The sequence below is a fragment of the Lithobates pipiens genome, unplaced genomic scaffold (genome assembly GCF_037356315.1).
Source record: "Lithobates pipiens isolate NorthernLeopardFrog02 unplaced genomic scaffold, aLitPip1_a1.2 Scaffold_19, whole genome shotgun sequence".
Lineage (NCBI taxonomy): Eukaryota > Metazoa > Chordata > Amphibia > Anura > Ranidae > Lithobates > Lithobates pipiens.
Window position 1 is genome coordinate 56,575,313 of NW_027507764.1, and position 21,371 is coordinate 56,596,683.

General features: G+C 44.7%; 1 protein-coding gene across 1 annotated transcript in view; it reads right to left on the bottom strand.

The window, feature by feature from the left end:
• Positions 1–3,482: 3,482 nt before the first annotated feature.
• The window catches only part of CASD1 (CAS1 domain sialic acid O acetyltransferase 1), a 39,580-nt gene continuing 21,691 nt past the window's right edge, over positions 3,483–21,371 (bottom strand). Inside the window, exons 9-11 of the mRNA XM_077490772.1 lie at positions 20,800–20,877; positions 16,296–16,388; positions 3,483–11,892 (exon numbers count right to left, since the gene is read on the bottom strand). Of these exons, the coding sequence (XP_077346898.1) occupies positions 11,638–11,892; positions 16,296–16,388; positions 20,800–20,877 (426 nt within the window). The 3' untranslated portion in view covers positions 3,483–11,637. The remainder of the gene's footprint in view (positions 11,893–16,295; positions 16,389–20,799; positions 20,878–21,371) is intronic.

Below are 21,371 nucleotides of genomic sequence, written 5' to 3' on the forward strand. Positions count from 1 at the left end.
GTTCCACGCACACGGGAGTAGCCTGCTGCTTCTCCAATTCGCAGTGCAAAAGTTTTGCCCATTCAGTAAGTGTCTGTGACACAAGTGCTGTGGCTAGTACTGGTCGTATTGCAGACCCCACAACCGTAAATAAGGAAAGGGCCACTGCCTCGGCCTTCCTGTTAGTAGGGTCCCTAAATGCAGGAGTCCCCTCTATCGGGAATCGTGGTTTCTTTATTTAACCTGGATACTGGGGGGGTCCACGACTGGAGGAGCCGACCAGTTTTTAATAAGTCAGATACGGAAACACCTTAGGTGTACGGGCTGGCTTACGGGACCCAAAAGGGACCGCTACTTCAGCAGAGGGACCTGCTGTATCCTGAATTTTCAGGGTATCGTGCACAGCTGTGATAAGTGCTCCAACTAGCTCTTTGTCTTGCGTGGACCCGGATGGGGACGCATCCTCACTGTCAGATCAGTCCTGGTCAGCGTCATCTGAAGCAACAGAGCAGGGGCCACCAGCCTCAGCGGGGCCCGAGTCTGCGTCAGAGCACACCGACTCCACCCTGGCAACGAACGTTTCAAGGACCTCCGACAAAGCGTCCAAAGGCACTGCATTGTTTGCAGACGAGTTGGTTGCAATTGCAGGGAGTTCTGGGGAAGAAACACCAGTTTCTGAAGTCATGCTGACCCACCCTGTCTGCCACCCTTGGGGACTTAGGACAAGTGCACAGTCCCACCCTCCTAGCTGCTGCAGACTGTGGGGCCCCCACCGCAGGAGTCTCCCCCCGACCGAGTTCTGCGCCGTTCAGCTACAAGTGCCTGTGTCCTGTGTCAGCTCCCAGGTGTCCCGAGTGAGAAACCGCGCTGTTCTGAGCAGCAGGGACCAGCGCTGGGCATAAAAACCGCGCTGGACTACAAAAAAATGGCCACGGCCGCCCTGTATAAAGGACATAATCGCAGAGAAAATGGCAGCCGAGCTACAGAAAAATGGCCCCTGACCATGCTTTCGCCTGAGGCACACCAAAAATGGCCAACAAACAACTGTACACAGTGAAAGGACAGAGAAAATGGCTGCAGAACAGCGCTATGGCGATCAGCACATGCAGACCTCTATACACCCAGCAGGGAGACCACAGACTCCCAGGGGACCCCTGGTTACAGGTACACACACCACTCAGCAGCCCATCATGCAGCATCCCCCACAGGGGGGGGGAGAGGGAAAATAGAGACAGGGAGAGAAGAGAGGGACCCCCTAATCGAACTCCCAGGGAATGCCCAGCTGCTCAATCCCGCAGAGGCAAGGAGAGCTGTACTTACCACCCGGATGAGCTGGGGACATCCCATCACAGACCCACTCTCTGATCAGTACGGGGTGGCTGCTGGCCATGGCATACTGTGACAAAGACATCAGTAATCCGGTCATATGTGTGCCCCGGAGCATTGCGCTCACCAGCCGCCCCTGGAGACTGAGGGGCATGTCGTGGCCGACCCAGTACGTAGCTAGGGTCTGCACACGCTCGATGGCCAAGCTGGGGAGACTACAGGGATAAGATTATCCAGCCTGTCAATCAGCCGGCTATTGATAGTAGTTTACAGGATCAAAAAAAATCTTGCGCAAAAGGCAAACTTCAGCAAAAAAATTCCCAGGACTGATGGTCCCGCAGGGTTCCTAGGTCCATCTCCTTCACTAGGCATAAAAAAACTGAGCTGCAGGAAGCAGGCTGAATGGTTGTTACTGGAGGGACCGCCCACTGGGAGGAACTGTAAAGTTCTGTTTTTTCACATGTATAACATGTTCTACCTAGTCCTCTCCTGAAGGTGGTGTAACAACCCTATGGTCAAGATTAATGGAGCTGTGTCAGTCAGTGAACGAAATGGAAATTAAGATTTTCCATCTTGAAAAGTAGATATTACTAGTAAACGAGGACATAGGCATATGGAGGTATGCATTTTTGACGTCAATTGACGCCAAAAGTTCTCCTCCTTGTAGGATGGAGATAACTGATTGGATTGACTCCATGCGAAAAAGAGTGGTTATATTCAGGAACTGAATTTAGATTTTTGAGATCCAGAATGTCCATTTGGAATTAACCAAACCCCAACCTACTCTTACATGGGGGCCACCATGATCACTTTTTGCCAAGATGGTCCAATGTTTGAGAGAAAGACTTATTTTCCTTTTGAATCCTTAGGAACGTTTGATCCGAGAAAACGAGGAGATGGGAACTCTTGGAACTCCAATACCTTGGAGCTATTGAGGAAGTCCCCCATTCGTCTTGACACTCTTCCTGCCAGATCATTGAGAACTGCAGAAGAATTCCCCATATTGAGCGAGCGGGGGTGCCTCCTCATAAGGAGGCTTCAGTATCTTGTAGGTTTCCTCCCCCACATGACCAAAAAAAAAAGAAAAGTCCAGCCTATGCCTGCCATGGTGGGCACACCTACCAAGGCGTCTTCAGGAACTGGGTTCCATTGTGATGGACCATGGGTCTGGACCTGTATAGCACCCTGCGGCTAACTCCAAAGTGCCAAGGTTAGCTCCCCACACAAGATCCAGTGCCCAAAGCAGCATTATAGGCTATCCCCACAGTGTGAGGTCCAAGTACAGATCCAGAGTCTTTACTGAGGTTGCACCGATCTGGATACATTGCTTCTCTGTAGGCATTAGAACATAGTCAGGCTTAATTGAAGAATTCCAAGAATAAAAAAATAAAACTAGTGAAGCTGATTTCTCCATTAAGGGAGAAGTCCATCACTTTCAGACACTAGCAAAAAACTGGGGACTCATGGAGTGGGGTAGGGTTATAAAAGAGGGGCCCTAGGAGGGCTTCTGAAGTCTGCCAGTGTCTAATCATCTGATGGTACAAGTCTAACCCATAGTGTATACATATGTTTCCTGTGTCATGTACTGTACCATTAAGATAAAAAAAAAAGGGTGTACAATCATCAGTAAAATAATTTACTGGTGGCCCATAGCAGATTAGTAAATTAGAAGACTTTATAATAAGTGCAGTTTGCGTCCAGGATCCAAAACTCCAAAGGCAGTTATTTAGATCTGGTTCCACAACAGTGGTAATAGCCATAGCAGCTCACAATGGCGGGCATCAGAACATTGCAAGACTAACCCTGGCCCCAGGCTCCAGTTAGACCTCTGATCAGTAGGGTGCGCTGCCCACCCAGCATATTAAGGTAAATCTTGCACCTTTAACTTCCCTTAAGGCTTTATGTCGTGACATTTTATACGATAAGTGCAGAGAGCAGCAAGATAAGTCAGGATGGAATAGAAGTCCTACAAAATGAAGATCTGGGATCGCTGGCAGGGAGATCCCGCTAATTAACTTCCCAAGAGATTTAAGAATGTTGTAGGGGGGGAGAGGGGGAGTGTCAGCTGTAAAGTGAACTATCAGTATGGGATGAACCCTTTAAAAAGCTTAATTTTATTGTAATGAAATAGGACTATATTGTATAACAAGAATAATCAAACACATGGAAACAAAGGATTTTATTACTTGTCCTTTACTCAGATATTCCATATACACATCTTAACATAAATTAAATAAAGCTCATGAAAAGGCATTGATCAGGAGGTAATCACAAGCACGTGTATATAAATAACATAAAATAACAGAATGTACAACAGATAAAACCTCACACAAGTACTTTCCAAACCCAAATCTTAAACATGGCAAATAAAAAAAATTAAAATAAAAGACACACCTTACACCTTAGATCTGATTATTTTATATTTTATATTCAGCCAAGTATGGCAGATTACGGACAGGGAGGTCAGAGCTGATCCAATAGATCTAGTCATAGACATGAGACAACTGCTATCTGATCCCGCAGGTCACAGTCAGACTGAGAGACGATTGTAAAGTATTCATCCTCTGCAGACACCCAATAGCCAACTCAAAGTAAGAGATTGCCCAATAGAGATATCCTCAGATGTTTTCATGGATTCCCTAAGGCAGCCTTTCTCAACACAGAGGAACCCTTGAAATAATTTTCCGTTCTCAGAGAACCCCTGATATAAATTACTATATCTACAACTCATGATACATTAGTGTGATGGTCAGTGGGAAGAATGCTCCTTACACTTGTGGTCATTGGGAAGAATTACCTCCTTACAGATAGCTAAATAGATCAGTGGGAACTTATCGGAGAGGCAAAAATTGCTCAAGGAACCCCTAGCAACCTCTGGTCTGGAGGAACCCTTGAGGTCCATGGAACCCTGGTTGAGAAACCCTGCCCTAAGTTAAGGCCAACTTCAGGAGAGCCTGCTCAGCGATTAAAGTGTACATTACTGGCCTCCATCTTAAAATTCTATCCATATTAAGCATATAGATATGGAAATCTGACTTTTCTCCAGCAGTCTGACGTTGACTAGGTACCAATATTTAGTCAACTTAAGACGGCAGAAAAGTCAAAAGTCCATATCTGCATGCTTGCTCTGGATCTGCAACCAGTAATTTTAGAAGGAGTGGTCACCAATGGCAGATTCAAGGTTTCTCTCATGACAGGTAACCTTTATACATTCCTACTTGGGCATGTTTATGCTACGGAATGGATCTTCTCTCCACCATCTCATGTTTATGGCTAGACTCAGGGAGATGCAGATACATTTTTTTTTTTTTTTTAAAGACAACACTGGAGATCTGTGGATAGTTCCATGGGGACAAAGATGCAACAGATACCCTAAGCCCTTGTACACACGGTCGGACATTCTGACAACCAAATCCGTTGGATTTTGTCCAACGGATTTTGTCCGAAACTGTTGCATGCACACGGTCGGACAAAGTTGTCGGAAAATCCGATTGTACATAACGTGATGACGTTATTTTGTTATGACGGGACTACGTTCAGGCTAGTAGCCAATAGCTTTGGTCTAGGAATTTGATCTGAGCGTGTGTGGCACGTTGTCCGTCGGAGTAGGCTACACATGATCGGAGTATGTCCGATCGGAGCATTTTGTCGGCAAGTTGGAAAAGTTGGTCCGTCGGATATTCCAACGGAAACAGTCCGATGGAGACCACACACAGTTGGAATATCTGACAAAACGGTCCGATAGGACACATTCCGTCGGAATCTCCGACCGTGTGTACAAGGGCTTAGAAAGGTCAGATCCACAAAATTTGCCTATTACAATGGAACTCTCCACCAACATTTGCTGTGATCTTTTAATTAGATCTTCATCTACATATCCCTGACATCCATCAGATTAATTAGGACAGCCCTGTATATCATTTAGAAAGCAGGTAGGTTGCCATCTTGATCACCAAACCCATGTTTCAGAAGATGCGGCCTATCAACAAGAGAGATGACTAGTTGCTGGTGAATTGATAACTTCAACAAGCCTACAAAAATGGCAACCACTGCAGTGGGTCCAAAGGAATCAGTAGCACAACACAGCCAACAAGTCCAAATAATTATCTATAATTCACATCCCACATGTCTGAAGTATTAAGTAGAAGGAAGGTGGACATCTAGTAGTTCCTCTTGGGAATCAACAGGCAATACCTCTCTCTCAAAAAAAAAAAAAAAGGATTTCTGGGTAAATGCCATATTTACACGGGCGTCAGCTGAATGATTTCCCATCAACTGGGTTTTAAACGCAAAACTGTCCATGGGTAGGTGGTCCAAATCAGCAAATGTCATGTGATGATTATTTGACACTATGGTCTTAATCACTTTAAATTGCCATGGCTTCTCAATCTGTGACTGCTGCGATTGTCACATGATCGGGAGCTCACACCGCTGGCCCACGCTGCAGCATGAAAGCATCTCCCGGTCAAGTGGCTTCTGGGGTATTTTGTAAATGGTCTCAGAGGCCACACAGCATTTACCCAGAAATCAATTGGACTGTTGTATTTCCAGAACCTGTTAAAGTGGTTGTAAACCCTTACAAACCACTTTGACCTACAGGTAAGCCTAGATTAAGGCTTACCTGTGGGTCCAAGAAATATCTCCTAAACATATACGGTTTAGGAGGTATTTGCCCAAAGACAGGCACTGCTGTCTACGGCGTGCAGGCGCACTGAGCATGCCACTGCTAATGGCGATATGCCGTTAGTGGCGGCTCCCGTGCGCATGCTCTAGACTCTTAATGCTACAGGGGACATCGGTGACATCGCTGGCTCCTGTGTCAGGTAAGTGACACATAATGGGCTACTATGCGATGCATAGTAGTCCATTATGCTTTACCTTTGCAGGGAGACAAAGAGGAAGTAAACCCATCAGGGTTTACTTCTTCTTTAAAGTGATCTATACATGTTAAAATCTGATTGTATAATCTCCTTTGGATTTACCAACAACTAAGTAGTGCAATAGCCTTCTTGAACGGATACAAATAGAATGGATTATATAGGTAAGCATTTACACTTTATAGATATTGCACAATTAGATTATAACATGTATGGCCAGGCTGACCACCCATTACCACTGGGGATGAACAGACTCCACAAAAAAGAATGCAAAATAAAACAGATTTTATAAATAATAATAGAAAAAAAAAAAAAGGACTTAAAACTTATTTACATTTCCAACATTTTTCAGATATGACTTTCCAGGCTATACAAAGACTGATAAATGTACAGACACCCACACCCACACCCACACGCACACGCACACACACTCACTCGTAGCCATACATCTAAACAAACAGTCCAAATCCATACAGGGCCAAAAACCAGAACGGGTTTTTGAATAATAATCACAGGATGGACAGCTTCTCCATCTGAGAGAAGGATCTTCAAAGGAATCTTTTCATAAACTGCCCACATTACAAGGAATCCATCAGGAGATAAAGATGGGAGTTGACTTGTTTTTGGAAGAGCCGATTCCAGGGCTGCTGTCACATCGGCGTCATGACACAGTAAGTGACGAGAACGCCGCCAGTAACTTTTTGGAACTCGTTTGTGAGATTGTTCCACGTCAGTCATTCAGTAGGTAGCATGCAGGAAAAGGACGGACGTCTCTGGAACACACACTTTTACAAACAAGTCAACAATGGAAGCTTCTATGTTTCTTTCCTTACAGGTTCACTTTAAAGTGGACCTATCCTTTGCCTATGAAAGACAAAGCAACAGGTTCTTTAAACTGCACCCCTTAGCAGAAGGACAAATTCTTTCCCCCAATGAGAGAGAAGAGAAGTCCTAGACTAGCTCTAGGTTGTGACTTACACAGGGCTGAAGACTCTCTTCCCAATTCCCATATGACAGCACTAGGCTAATCATGAGGGTTATAGACCCCATATGACAGCACTGGGCCAATTACAAAGGCAAAAATAATCTCTCCCAGCCCCCGTATGACAACACTGGGCCAATTATAAGGGGAGATGACTTTCCACAACCTCCATATGACAGCGCTGGGTCAATCACGGAGGCCAAATATATCCTACCAGTCCCAGTATGGCATCACCATGTCAATTAAAGAATGAAGACTTCCCACAACTTCCATATGACAGCACTGGGTCAATCATAAAGGCTGAAGACACTCCACCAGCCCAAATATGACAGCACTAGGCTAATCAGGAGGCTGACGACTCTCTCCCAACCCCCATATGGCAGCACTAGGCCAAATATGAGGACTGAAAACTTCCCACAACCTGCATATGACAGCACTAGGTCAATCACGAAGGCTGAAGACTCTCTACCAGCTCAAATATGACAGCAATGGGCCAATCAGGAGGCTGAAGACTCTCTCTCAACCCCCATATGACAGCACTAGGCCAATTGTGAGGACCGAAGACTTCCCACAACCTGCATATGACAGCACTAGGTCAATCACAAAGGCTGAAGACTCTCTACCAGCCCTATTACAATTGTACTGAGTCAATTACGAGGACTGAAGACTTTCTCCCAACACCCATATGACAGCACTGGACCAATCCGTAGGCTGAAGACTCTCACTAACCAACATAAGACACCAATGGGACAACCATAAAGCCCGAGGACACTCCCCCAACGCACAAATGGCAGCATTGGGCCAATCCAGAGGACTGAAGATGCTCTCCCAACCACTATATGACAGCACTGGGCCAATAACAAAGGCAGAAGATTCTATCTCAATCCCCAAGTGACAGAACTGGGCCAATCACGAAGCTTGAGGACTCTCTCCATACCCACACATGGCAATGTTGTGTCAATCACGAGGGCTAAAGACTCACTCACATTTCCCATATGCTATAATTGGGCTAATCACAAGGGAAGAAAATACTCTTCCCATCCGCACTTGATCAATCACAAGGGCTGAAGACTCACCAGACCCGTGAGAGCAAAGAGCCTTTCCCCAACCCCCATGTGATAGCACTGGGTCAATCACCAAGCACCAGTGCTGTCAAGGGGCGTAAGTCACAAGCTTCCCTATACCCAGGAGTAACAGGTATTTTATGTTATCCGGTGGCAGAAGAGAGCATCAAGGTTAGAGAATGGAAGGTTAGGCATGTGCAGCAGGTCGGGTCAGCAGATAAAGTGTATGTCTGGGCAGCACATGCAAATTTCCCCATGTTGCGTCTCCTTATAAATGCTGCAAGTATAGAATAATACCAGAAATCTAGTGAGTGCCTAACATCCTGTAGTGAGCTGACACACTGACTAAAATCCCAAGCAGTGTTGTCAGTCCTGCCTGAGTTCTCCTCTGTAGGACTATAGAACACCTTATTTATGAAGATGGGGAGAGGGGGTGGTGCTCTGTAGTCCAGCAGGGGGGAATTCAGACAGGGCTGACAACACTTCTGAGAATTCCAGTGCAACGGAGGCAGCTTTGCCAGCTCACTACAGGAAGTAAGGAGCTCACTGGATTTCTGGCAGATCATTTTTCTGTACTTTATAGAGACACAAATCATGGTGAAATGTGCACAGATTGCAGAGATGCACCAAATACTTTTATTTTTTTCCATGAACCCGTTACTTCTCCCTGCATGACTAAAGCACAGGTTCACTTTGAAGGTCCAGTAACCCTAAAACTACAATTTACACAAATGATCGAATATTTCCATTTACAAATACATCAGTAAAAAGATTCTGACAGCTGTACAAAAACATGAAATATTTGGCATCGCTTTAACAAATTAGTAAAAGGCGGCTCACCGGGGTGTCCACAGTGTCCTTCCAAGGGATGCAGGACAGCGATTAGCGACATGTAAAAAAAATCTGTCACAGATTAATTTCTTACATCAGTGTTTCTGATCACATATATCTGTAAATGTAACGTATTGATTGATTTCCCAATTAGACTACTGGCCCTTTAAAACTGAAACCTAGCAAGAGAGGTCATACTGCTGGTGTGACAGGCCCCCTAGTGGACAGTCTAGGAATATATGAATTCAGCAGACCCCTGACCTGTTGCAGGGATGGTGGGAGATCTCCCCACTGGGGTTGAAGATTGTAGAAAAAAGCTCAGACTAGACCTCACTCCAATTAAAGATTAAACTGGTCTGAGCTGCACAATGGGAGCCGGATTGTGTACATTTTCTACAGTAAGTATACTATATATCTAACCTGTATTGACAAAAAATATATATATATATATATATATATATATATATATATATGTTTTTGTTAATCCGGTCTGGTCAGATGATCTTGCAGTTTCAGCTCCTCTGTCAGTAAGTGGCTGCTGCAGGGGAGAGGAGGGAGCTTCGACAACAGCTGAGAACCTATGAGTGACGTCACAGCTCCCAGAATTCCTAGTTGTTTTCTAAAGCTTCCTGAGCCGCAGCTGCAAGATCGCGCAACTGAACCAGAGCGGATTAAAAATAGGTAAGTACATATAACTTTTTTATTTAGAATAGGTGGGATAGGTAGGAGGAGGGGGACCGTTTAAGGAATAGTTAAACTTAGGCTTTTATTTCACTTTAAAGTGGAACTAAACCCTCCTTATCCTTCTCAGCCAAGGAAGCTGCCATCTTGGCCTCCGTTTCATCTTCAACTGCCATGTGATCACTTATGACACCAGCCATTGGACGGTGTGACAGTTTGGTGGAGAACACAATCAAATGTGACAGTAATGCCTCGTACACATGATCGGAATTTCCGACAACAAATGTTCGATGTGAGCTTGTTGTCGGAAAATCCAACTGTGTGTAGGCTCCATCAGACATTTGCTGTCGGAATTTCCAACAACAAACGTTTGAGAGCTGGTTCTCAAATTTTCCAACAACAAAACCTGTTGTCTGACCACGTGTACACATTTCCACAAAATTCTACGCATGCTCGGAATCAAGCAGAAGAGCCGCACTGGCTATTGAACTTTTCTCGGCTCGTTGTACGCCACCCCGTTCTTGACGTTCGGAATTTCCGACAACATTTGTGTGACCGTGTGTATGCAAGACAAGTTTGAGCCAACATACGTCAGAAAAAAAATCCATGGTTTTGTTTTTAGAGTGTCCGATCATCTGTATGTGGCATAAGGCTCAGTTTCAGCGTGATTTTTAAAAGGAGGCGATTCAGGTGGGAAATTTTACTTGAAATCGCACCTGAACCGTACTGAAAAAACGCACAAGACTTTCTATAAGAAACGCGCCGATGCCGCCCCACAGATATGCGAACCGGCTCCATAGAGATGGCTGCCAGGATCACGTGAATTGGATGAGGTTCAAAACACATCCAATCTGCATATCCGTGAACCCTGCCTTAATTTCCCAGCATGCCAGGAATGCAACGATTTTTTTTAAACTGTTAAATTGATGGGTTTAGTTCCGCTTTAAAGCAGAACTAAACCCATTGATTTAACAGTTTAAAAAAAAAAACAGTTCCAGAAATGCAACTGTCACATTTGGTTGTACTTTCAAACAGACCATCCAATGGCTGGAGTCATACCTGATCACATGTGCAGCATCATAGCAGCTGAAGATTAAACAGAAGCCAAGATGGCAGCCTCCTTGGCTGAAAACAATAGGGAGGTTTTAGGTCCATTTTAAGGCCTTGGTGACCTTTTAAAATCTTGTAATTGTAATTATATTATTGGAGGTGATTGGAACATATATAGTAAAGGACATAGGAGTGCAGCGATCCGAGAGTCTCCTCCCCCCACCTCACCAATCCATGCGTAGTGGAGCTCTCCTTTAAACAGACAAGGGCATCATAACAAAACAATAAATACGACTATGGGTATTTCTTTTTCCTAAGAAATAAATTATGAACTTCAATTATGTTTAATTACACAAATTAAAAACCTTATTCCCGTAAAGGATTGCACTTAATGCACACCGCATACTTCCTTAAAGGTCTCATTTTTTTTGTTTGTTTTTTTATCGTTTAAAACACTGGTGGTGTTCTCGTATCTGTTCAATGTTCTTACATAAAGATCAACTGTTCACAGCTTGAGTGGTCAGTGGTGCTTCACAAGATCGACCTCTGATTACCGTGACCAAAAAAGAAAAAAAAAAATTGGAGGTATCCTTTCTTTTTTATATTCTCCGCCCCCCCCCCCCCCCCCAAACCTCCGTGTGCGGCTTTACCTAGAGGTGTGAACGAAAGTGGCTTTTAGAAAAGGAACGGTCGTCCTGTACTGTGCTGCTCACGGACACGGCTGGGGGGGCGATTCTGCCCCGGCTTGGCCCGCTATAGTTTATCTATTTACAAAACAAGCCGTAAAAAGTGCCTGCTGGGCCCGCCGGGTCGGAGGGGCTGCGGAGAGAAGGTCTGTGAAGTCTTGTTAATGTTGTAATGACGATAAAATCAGGAGTATGAAAAAGAAGGCGGTGATGCACAGTAACCTCTTGAATAAGGCCGAGCTTTCCTTGGGTACGCAGATCTGGGCCAGGTCGTTGGTTATGTGGGAGATTTCGTGGGCCGCGCACACGAAGATGAAGGTGCTGATGATGATGTTGAGCACCGGGCTGCCCGGAATGAGGACCAGGATGCCTTTGGTGTCCGCCGCCAGCCAAATGTGGTATTGACAGATGAAGAGCTGCAAGGAAGAACACTTCGCTAAATGGTTGGTCTTTTAGCAAAATAAAAATAAACTTTGCGTTGGAGAACATGGAGGATCTGATACCAATATGCAAATGTCAACAGCTAAAGCCTTGTCTTCATCTCTAACCACTCCCTGTCTGTTAAAGAATGTGTAAACCAGTGGCCTTCAAACTGTGGCCTAGGGGCTGGATATGGCCCTTTGCCTGCCTTTATCTGGCCCTTGGGGCACTATTCCACCAACTGACACCAATAATAAAGCACCATTCCCCCTACTGACACCAATGGTGGAGCACCATTCCCCCTACTGACACCAATGATGGAGCACCATTCCCCCTACTGACACCAATGACGGAGCACCATTCCCCCTACTGACACCCAAGGATGGAGCACCATTCCCCCTACTGACACCAATGATGGAGCACCATTCCCCCTACTGACACCCAAGGATGGAGCACCATTCCCCCTACTGACACCCAAGGATGGAGCACCATTCCCCCTACTGACACCAATGATGGAGCACCATTCCCCCTACTGACACCAATGACGGAGCACCATTCCCCCTACTGACACCAATGATGGAGCACCATTCCCCCTACTGACACCAATGATGGAGCACCATTCCCCCTACTGACACCAATGACGGAGCACCATTCCCCCTACTGACACCAATGACGGAGCACCATTCCCCCTACTGACACCAATGACGGAGCACCATTCCCCCTACTGACACCAATGACGGAGCACCATTCCCCCTACTGACACCAATGACGGAGCACCATTCCCCCTACTGACACCAATGATGGAGCACCATTCCCCCTACTGACACCAATGACGGAGCACCATTCCCCCTACTGACACCAATGACGGAGCACCATTCCCCCTACTGACACCAATGATGGAGCACCATTCCCCCTACTGACACCAATGATGGAGCACCATTCCCCCTACTGACACCAATGACGGAGCACCATTCCCCCTACTGACACCAATGACGGAGCACCATTCCCCCTACTGACACCAATGACGGAGCACCATTCCCCCTACTGACACCAATGATGGAGCACCATTCCCCCTACTGAGACCAATGATGGAGCACCATTCCCCCTACTGACACCAATGACGGAGCACCATTCCCCCGAGCGCGCGCGTGTGTGTGTGTGTGTGTGTGTGTGTGTGTGTGTGTGTGTGTGTGTGTGTGTGTGTGTGTGTGTGTGTGTGTGTGTGTGTGTACAGTGGTGTGAAAAAGTGTTTGCCCCCTTCCTCATTTCCTGTTCCTTTGCATGTTTGTCACACTTAAGTGTTTCGGAACATCAAACCAATTTAAACAATAGTCAAGGACAACACAAGTAAACACAAAATGCAATTTGTAAATGAAGGTGTTTATTATTAAAGGTGAAAAAAAATCCAAACCATCATGGCCCTGTGTGAAAAAGTGATTGCCCCCTAAACCTAATAACTGGTTGGGCCACCCTTAGCAGCAACAACTGCAACCAAGCGTTTGCGATAACGTGCAATGAGGCTTTTACAGCGTCCTGGAGGAATTTTGGCCCACTCATCTTTGCAGAATTGTCCTTATTCAGTTACATTAGAGGGTTTTCGAGCATGAACGGCCTTTTTAAGGTCATACCACAACATCTCAATAGGATTCAGGTCAGGACTTTGGCTAGGCCACTCCAAAGTCTTCATTTTGTTTTTCTTCAGCCATTCGGTGGTGGACTTACTGGTGTGTTTAGGATCATTGTCCTGCTGCAGAACCCAAGTTCGTTTCAGCTTGAGTACACGAACAGATGGTCGGACATTCTCCTTCAGGATCTCTTGGTAGACAGCAGAATTCATAGTTCCTTTTATCACGGCAAGTCTTCCAGGTCCTGAAGCAGCAAAACAGCCCCAGACCATCACACTACCACCACCATATTTTACTGTTGGTATAATGTTCTTTTTATGAAATGCAGTGTTCCTTCTACGCCAGATATACTTGGACACACACCTTCCAAAGAGTTCCACTTTTGTCTCATCGGTCCACAGAATGTTGTCCCAAAAGTCTTGGGGATCATCAAGATGTGTTGTGGAGAAATTGAGACGAGCTTTGATGTTCTTTTTGCTCAGCAGTGGTTTTCTCCTTGGAACTCTGCCATGCAGGCCATTTTTGCCCAGTCTTTTCCTGATGGTGGAGGCATGAACGCTGACCTTAACTGAGGCAAGTGAGGCCTGCAGTTCCTTGGACGTTGTTGTGGGGTCTTTTGTGACCTCTTGGATGAGTCGTCGCTGCGCTCTTGGGGTAATTTTGGGCGGCCGGCCACTCCTGGGAAGGTTCACCACTGTTCCATGTCTTCGCCATTTGTGGATAAAAGCTCTCACTGTGGTTCGCTGGATTCCCAAAGCTTTGGAAATGGCTTTATAACCCTTTCCAGACTGATAGATCTCAATTACTTTCTTTCTCAATTGTTCCTGAATTTCTTTGGGTCTCGGCATGATGTGTAGCTTTTAAGGATCTTCTGGTGGACCTTACTGTGTCAAGCAGCTCCTATTTAAGTGATGCCTTGATTGTGAACAGGTGTGGCAATAATCAGGCCTGGGTGTGGCTAGAGAAATTGAACTCAGGTGTGGACAACCACAGTTATAGTATGTTTTAACAAGGGGGGCAATCACTTTTTCACACAGGGCCATGATGGTTTGGATTTTTTTTCACCTTTAATAATAAACACCTTAATTTACAAATTGCATTTTGTGTTTACTTGTGTTGTCCTTGACTATTGTTTAAATTGGTTTGATGTTCCGAAACACTTAAGTGTGACAAACATGCAAAGGAACAGGAAATGAGGAAGGGGGCAAACACTTTTTCACACCACTGTATGTATGTATGTATGTATGTATGTATGTATGTATGTATGTGTATGCACACATATATACTATATATTACCAAAAGTATTGGGACACACAGCTTTACACGCACATGAACTTTAATGGCATCCCAGTCTTACGCCGTAGGGTTCAATATTGAGTTGGCCCACCCTTTGCAGCTATAACAGCTTCAGCTCTTCTGGGAAGGGTGTCCACAAGGTTTAGGAGTGTGTCTATGGGGATGTTTGACCATTCTTCCAGAATCGCATTTGTGAGGTCAGGCACTGATTTGGACAAGAAGGTCTGGCTCGCAGTCTCCACACTAATTCATCCCAAAGGTGTTCTATTGGGTTGAGGTCAGGACTCTTGCCATTGAGGCTATTGATGGGAGACCTCTACAGCCTGCCCATGTGGCTCATGGAACTGCTCTGTTGACCATTGGCCGTAGGGGCTCTTCACCATGAGATAATCCAATTTCAAGTTATTTCCTCACCCCATTACCTGGTGGTTATTGGTTATCCTTGGTTAAAGAGGTACCACCTCTCTTTTGATTGGCTTCGGGCCACAATGCAGTAAGACATGGATTATGGTCTGGGGTTGGGCTTGGCCCCTTAGTTCCAGTGAATGGAACTCTTATGGCGTGAGCACACCAAGACATTTTGGACAATTTCATGTTCCCAACTTTGTGGGAACAGTTTGGGGATGGCCCCTTCCTGTTCCAACATGACTGCGCACCAGTGCACAACGCAAGGTCCATAAAGACATGGATGAGTGAGTTTGGGGTGGAGGAACTTGACTGGCCTGCACAGAGTCCTGACCTCAACCTGATAGAACACCTTTGGGATGACTTTGAGGGGAGACTGCGAGCCAGGCCTTCTCATCCACCTCAGTGCCTGACCTCACAAATGCGCTTCTGGAAGAATGATCAAACATTCCCATAGACACACTCCTAAACCTTGTGGACAGCCTTCCCAGAAGAGATGAAATTGTTATAGCTGCAAATGGTGGGCCAACTCAATATTGAACCCTACGGAGTAAGACTGGCATGTCATTAAAGTTCATGTACATGTAAAGGCAGGTGTCCCAATACTTCTGGTAACATAGTGTACGTGTATGCATGTATGTATTTGTGTGTTGGTAGGTGCACATGGGCGTGGGTGTATACACAAACACATGTATGTCACAGAGTTGTTATGTGTGTATTGTATGTAATTCTAGAGAGGACTGTCAGAGATGGCAGATCTAATAGAGGAAATGAGGGTCAGAGAGCGAGGAGAGGATACATTGTTGGCTGGGGAGATGCTGCAGAAGACAATATGAAACTAGGAACATGTTACATGAGTCTAGTAGAGATCAATGCCATTACCCCAATCAATGTTCCCACTACAGACCGCTGGGGTCTGAGGGCCGCACATCACATACCAAAGGGCCGTATGTGGCCCAGGGGTCACAGGTTGGGCACATGGGGGCTGTGGGTGTTGTGTTCAGTGAAAAGATCTGAAAAGACCGTTGTCCGATGTCTGCTAGTGCCTTTACAAAACACGCACCAGTACTTACCTCTAAGGATATTTTACCAAACCAGGCAAAGAAGGAGCTGTATACAGAGCGAGCGTATCCAGGAATGTTCCTAATGAGGACAAAGGCTAAAATCTGCAATAAAAATACAAGACAGAAATGTTTTACTTATTATGTAGCACATTGTAAAGCTAAACCCACATCCCCCATAGTGTAGGACACGTGGCAGTGGCACTGGTGGGATCGCAGTGAAGATGGGACACTGCGGGGCTGAGGATTTCTGTTCTGGGAGGAAATCCTCTCTGCAATGTCACCTACCACTAAGAGATGGCCCTGTGTGCGGACATTCAACAAAACAATAACTTTGCTTCATGCTGGCAACGTATCTGGCTGGAATATTTCATACTAAAGCAATAGGTGGGCATCAAGATTACAGGTGACTGCAACCGTACAACATAACATTTGGGTGTAGATCCCCGCCCAGGGAATCATAGGTGCTGTGTACAGCTGCCCATAAAAATCAATGGCTGTAACTGGGTATACATGAGCACAGACTGTTTGCATACGGGGACAAACCAACGTGCAAAAGCGTTTAGATGTTTTGCACATTAAAACAGAGTTCCAGCCTCTAAAAAAAAAAAAAAAAAAAAAAGTCAGCAGCTACAAATACTGGATAAGGACACTTACCTCTCCAGGGATCCCGCGATGTCGGTCCCCCGACTTTGGGTGCAGGCGCCGGAATTGCAACTAAGGGAAACCGGCAGTGAAGCCTCCAGGCTTCACAGTTGGTTTCCTACTGCACATGGGCGAGTCGCACTGCGCTTTCTGAATGGTCCCGTCATCATCTGGGACACACACAGGTCCCAGGAGGAGCCGATGCAAATGAGATGACGTACCTCGCCGCGGCAGGGTAGGACGGAAGTCCCCGCAGGAAACCAAAAAAAAAAAAAAAGGCACAAAACAGCAAGGTTTGCTCAAATGATTAAATAAATGAAGTATGTGGCGCTAACTAAAGTGCAGAATAGAATCAATATGTATATAGATACTAAATAGAACCGCTCACACACCTGACAAGTACTACTATGTAGAGAAGATTTGTTATTTTTATTTTCACTTGCACTTGCCTATTCTGTTCTACACGCTTACTTGTCAGGTGTGTGAGCGGTTCTATTTAGTATCTATATACATATTGATTCTATTCTGCACTTTAGTTAGCGCCACATACTTCATTTACTGGTATATTTTATCTGTGTGGGAACACTTTTATACGTTGGCAGCTTCTCCCATCCTTAAGTATCCTATTCTATACAGTTTGGTTTTGCGCATTAGTTTCCCCATTTCTTTATATTGCTCAAAAGATGAAGACCTAGTTTTTATTTAGACTGGAACTCCGCCTTTAATGGTAGTGTATACATTTTTCTATGTAGAGGGCAAATGTGTTGCTTTGGTTGTTGTATGGGAATGTAAATGTGGTTCTAAAGGTTGAAGTTATTTTCCCTAATGCATTCTATGCAAAAAACCTTCTGCATGCAGCCCCCCCCCCACCCCCCAATTAATTTCTATAATTACCGGAGCCTGATCTCAATCCAGCGATGTGCACACGAGCAGAGGTTCTCTCCGCTCTCTCCCTCCTCGTTGGCTCAGAGACAGCAGTGGGAGACACTGGCTGCCGCTGCTGTCAATCGTAGTCAGTGAGGAGGGAGCAGAGGCCAGGGCCGGAGCCACGTTCTGGAAGTCAATGAACACACAGAATGCGGCTCGGGAGTGAGCCCGCACGAGTGCCCTCAGAGCAAGTGGCTTGCTATGTGGGCACTTGGCAGAGGGGGTGGGGAGCCAGGAGCACTGGCAGAAGTGGAGGATTGGAACCACTGTGTGCAAAATCATTACACAGAGCAGGTAAGTACGATGTGTTTGCACGTTCAAACTTTATCAATCTTGCTGTGATAGATAAATAAAGACTACATGTGCTGAAACATTTATCTTCTCTGGAGAAACTGCTGCCCTGGGCTCTCTCAAGTGCTGCTCACATAATGTTCAGAGCGGCCTTTGGTCCCATTATCTCAGCTGAAGAGAAGGATCAGCCAATGTGATCTCCTTCTTGTTTAGCCATAAGAGAGCACTAGGGAGGGGGAGAGGGAGAGGACATTAGGGGTGGAGAGCTGCTATTTGAGCATTTTACAAACGTTTTTCTGCTCAGGTCAGGCGTCTCTATTGAAGTCTATGGGGCCAAAAATGCTTATAATCTGCCAAAAACAAGCTCATGATTTGTTTTTTTTGAGCTTCAGGCGACAAAACACTCAGATATTACCATGTTACCTTTGAAATGAATGGTATTTTGCCTGTTGGGCATTTTGGAGCTTCAGAGCCGAGCGTTTTACAAGCTGAAAATTACTCAGGTGTGAACAGGGCCACAATCAAATGCCAAAGTTTACTGACAATGCGAGCAGCACTAGGAGGAGCTTTGATCAGCATTTTCTTCAGAAGAGGCAAATATTTTGGCCCTTCCATTCTTCATTCATTCTTTATTTATATCACAGCAAAACACTGTTAAATATAGCTTTATACTGACATTTGAATATACAGTAGGTCCACTTTTACAGTACAGGGGGCAATTAACACAGCGGGCAGTGTACTGGCAGTACAGAGTTGTACAATGTATAGGCAATACTGAGCTGACCTGACTACAGCTGTAGCCAAAAGTTTTGAGAATGACACAAATATTAATTTTCACATTCTGCTGCCTCTGTTTTTATGATGGCAATTTGTATATACGGTACTCCAGAATGTTATGATGAGTGATCATAGTTTCATAGTTCGTAAGGTTGAATAAAGACACCAGTCCATCCAGTTCAAACTGAGTGTCTACAATTGTCCCTATCCCTGTACATTGCACACTCGCATTGGTCCCTGCCCTCAAGGAGCCCACAATCCAAGGTCCCTATTCATATACTAGGGCCAATTTGGGACAGAAGCCAATTAACCTACCTGCATGTCTTTGGAGTGTGAGAGGAAACCGGAGTACCCGGAGGAAACCCACACAGGCACAGAGAGAACATGCAAACTCCAGGCAAGTAGTGTCGTGGTTGGGATTCGAACCAGCGACCCTTATTACTGGTAGGTGAGAGTGCTAACCACTACACCACCGTGCTGCCCCATCAGATGAACTGCAATTAATTGCAAAGTCCCTCTTTGCCATTAAAATGAACTTAATCCCATAAAAACATTTCTACTGCATTTGTGAAGGCAGCTTCAGGGCGCCCAAGAAAGTCCAGCAAGCGCCAGGACCATCGCTTACAGTTGATTCAGCTGCAGGATGGGGGCACCACCACTTGCTCAGGAATGGCAGCAGGCAGGTGTGAGTACATCGGCACGCACAGCGAGGAGAAGACTTTTGGAGGATGGCCTGGTGTCAAGAAGGACAGCCAAGAAGCCACATCTCTCCAGGAAACACATCAGGGACAGACTGATATTCAGCAGAAGGTACCAGGATTGGATTGCTGAGGACTGGGGTAAAGTCATTTTCTCAGATAAATCCCCTTTTTTTTTTTGTTTGGGGCATCTGGAAAAAACCTTGTCTGCAGAAGAAAAATGTGAGCGCTGCCATTAGCCCTGTGCCATGCCAACAGTAAAGCATCCCGAGACTGTTCATGTGTGGGGTTACTTCTCAGCCAAGGGAGTGGGCTCACTCATACATTTTTCTAAGAACACAGCCATGAATAAAGAATGGAACAAAAACATCCCGAGAGCAACTTCTCCCAACCGTCCAAGTACAGTCCAGCGATGAACAATGCCTTTTCCAGCACAATGGAGCATCTTGCCATAAGGCAAAAGTGATAACTAAATGGCTTGGGGAACAAAATATCAACATTTTAGGTCCATGGCCAGGAAACTCCCCAGACCTTAATCCCACTGAGAACATGTGTGACCCAGAAGTTGACTTTATGTCAGGGAGAATTGCACAGGTCTTGGAAAAGAAGAGTCAACACTGCAAATATTGCCTAAATTTAATGTAATTGTCAATAAAAGCCTTTGACACTTATAAAATGCTTTTAATTCTACTTCAGTATACCATAGTAATATATGACAAAAAGATCTAAAAACACTGAAGCAACAGACTTTATAAAAATTCATATTTGTGTCATTCTCAAAACTTTTTGCCACGGATGTAAAGGCTCATACGGTAGTAGTAATTGTTGATAGGACACTATACAGTACGTGTAGATGACATGTTATGCATTTTTTTTTCCATTTTAGATGGTGAAGGGTTAGAACCCCTGTCTTGATTTTTTTTTTTTTTTTTTTTTATAGAAACAGTGCTTATTACCAACAAATTAAAGCTCTATTGCCCTAAAAAATGATATAAAATGAATTTGGGTACAGTGTTGTATGATCAGGTCATTTACAGTTATTAAACAATCAAAGCACTGAAAACTGAAGGGGTATAATACAGACTGCTACTCAAGTGGTCAAAGTATCCCCCACCCTCCTATTTTCCTGGGATTGTATAAAAGTCGTTTTTTGAATACATCACATAATAAAGTCATACCTGTACAACAGAGACTGAGGGGTGCATCGCATTGCAATCCGTCTTGTTTTTACAACTGCTGGCCCAGATTGAGTACGTCTAGGGGAACAGAGAACACCCATATCAGATTATGAGAAAATTACAATTTCTAATCACAACACCAACCTGCTAAAATACAGTCATTTGTATTTGGCATCACACACACTTAGATGCAATACCCCATCTCACCACTAGATGGGATAAGTGCACAAAAGACCATAATGGGAAATCTGAAGCTCGCTCTGGGAAGGATTGGTTTAACAGAATATAAAGTCTTTTAAAACACGTTTTTTAAAGAGCAAAAGAATGAGATGAGTGTAATTAAGTGTTTTAAAATGAAAATGTTTACATAATTTTTAACCACTTGCTGACCAGGCCTTTTCTGGAAGTTTTTTTTTACAAGTTTAAATTAGTCATTTTCTAGCAAAAATTACTTAGAACCCCCAAACATTATATATATATATATATATATATATATATATATATATATATATATATATATATATATATATATATATAATAATAATGTTTGGGGGTTCTAAGTAATTTTTGCT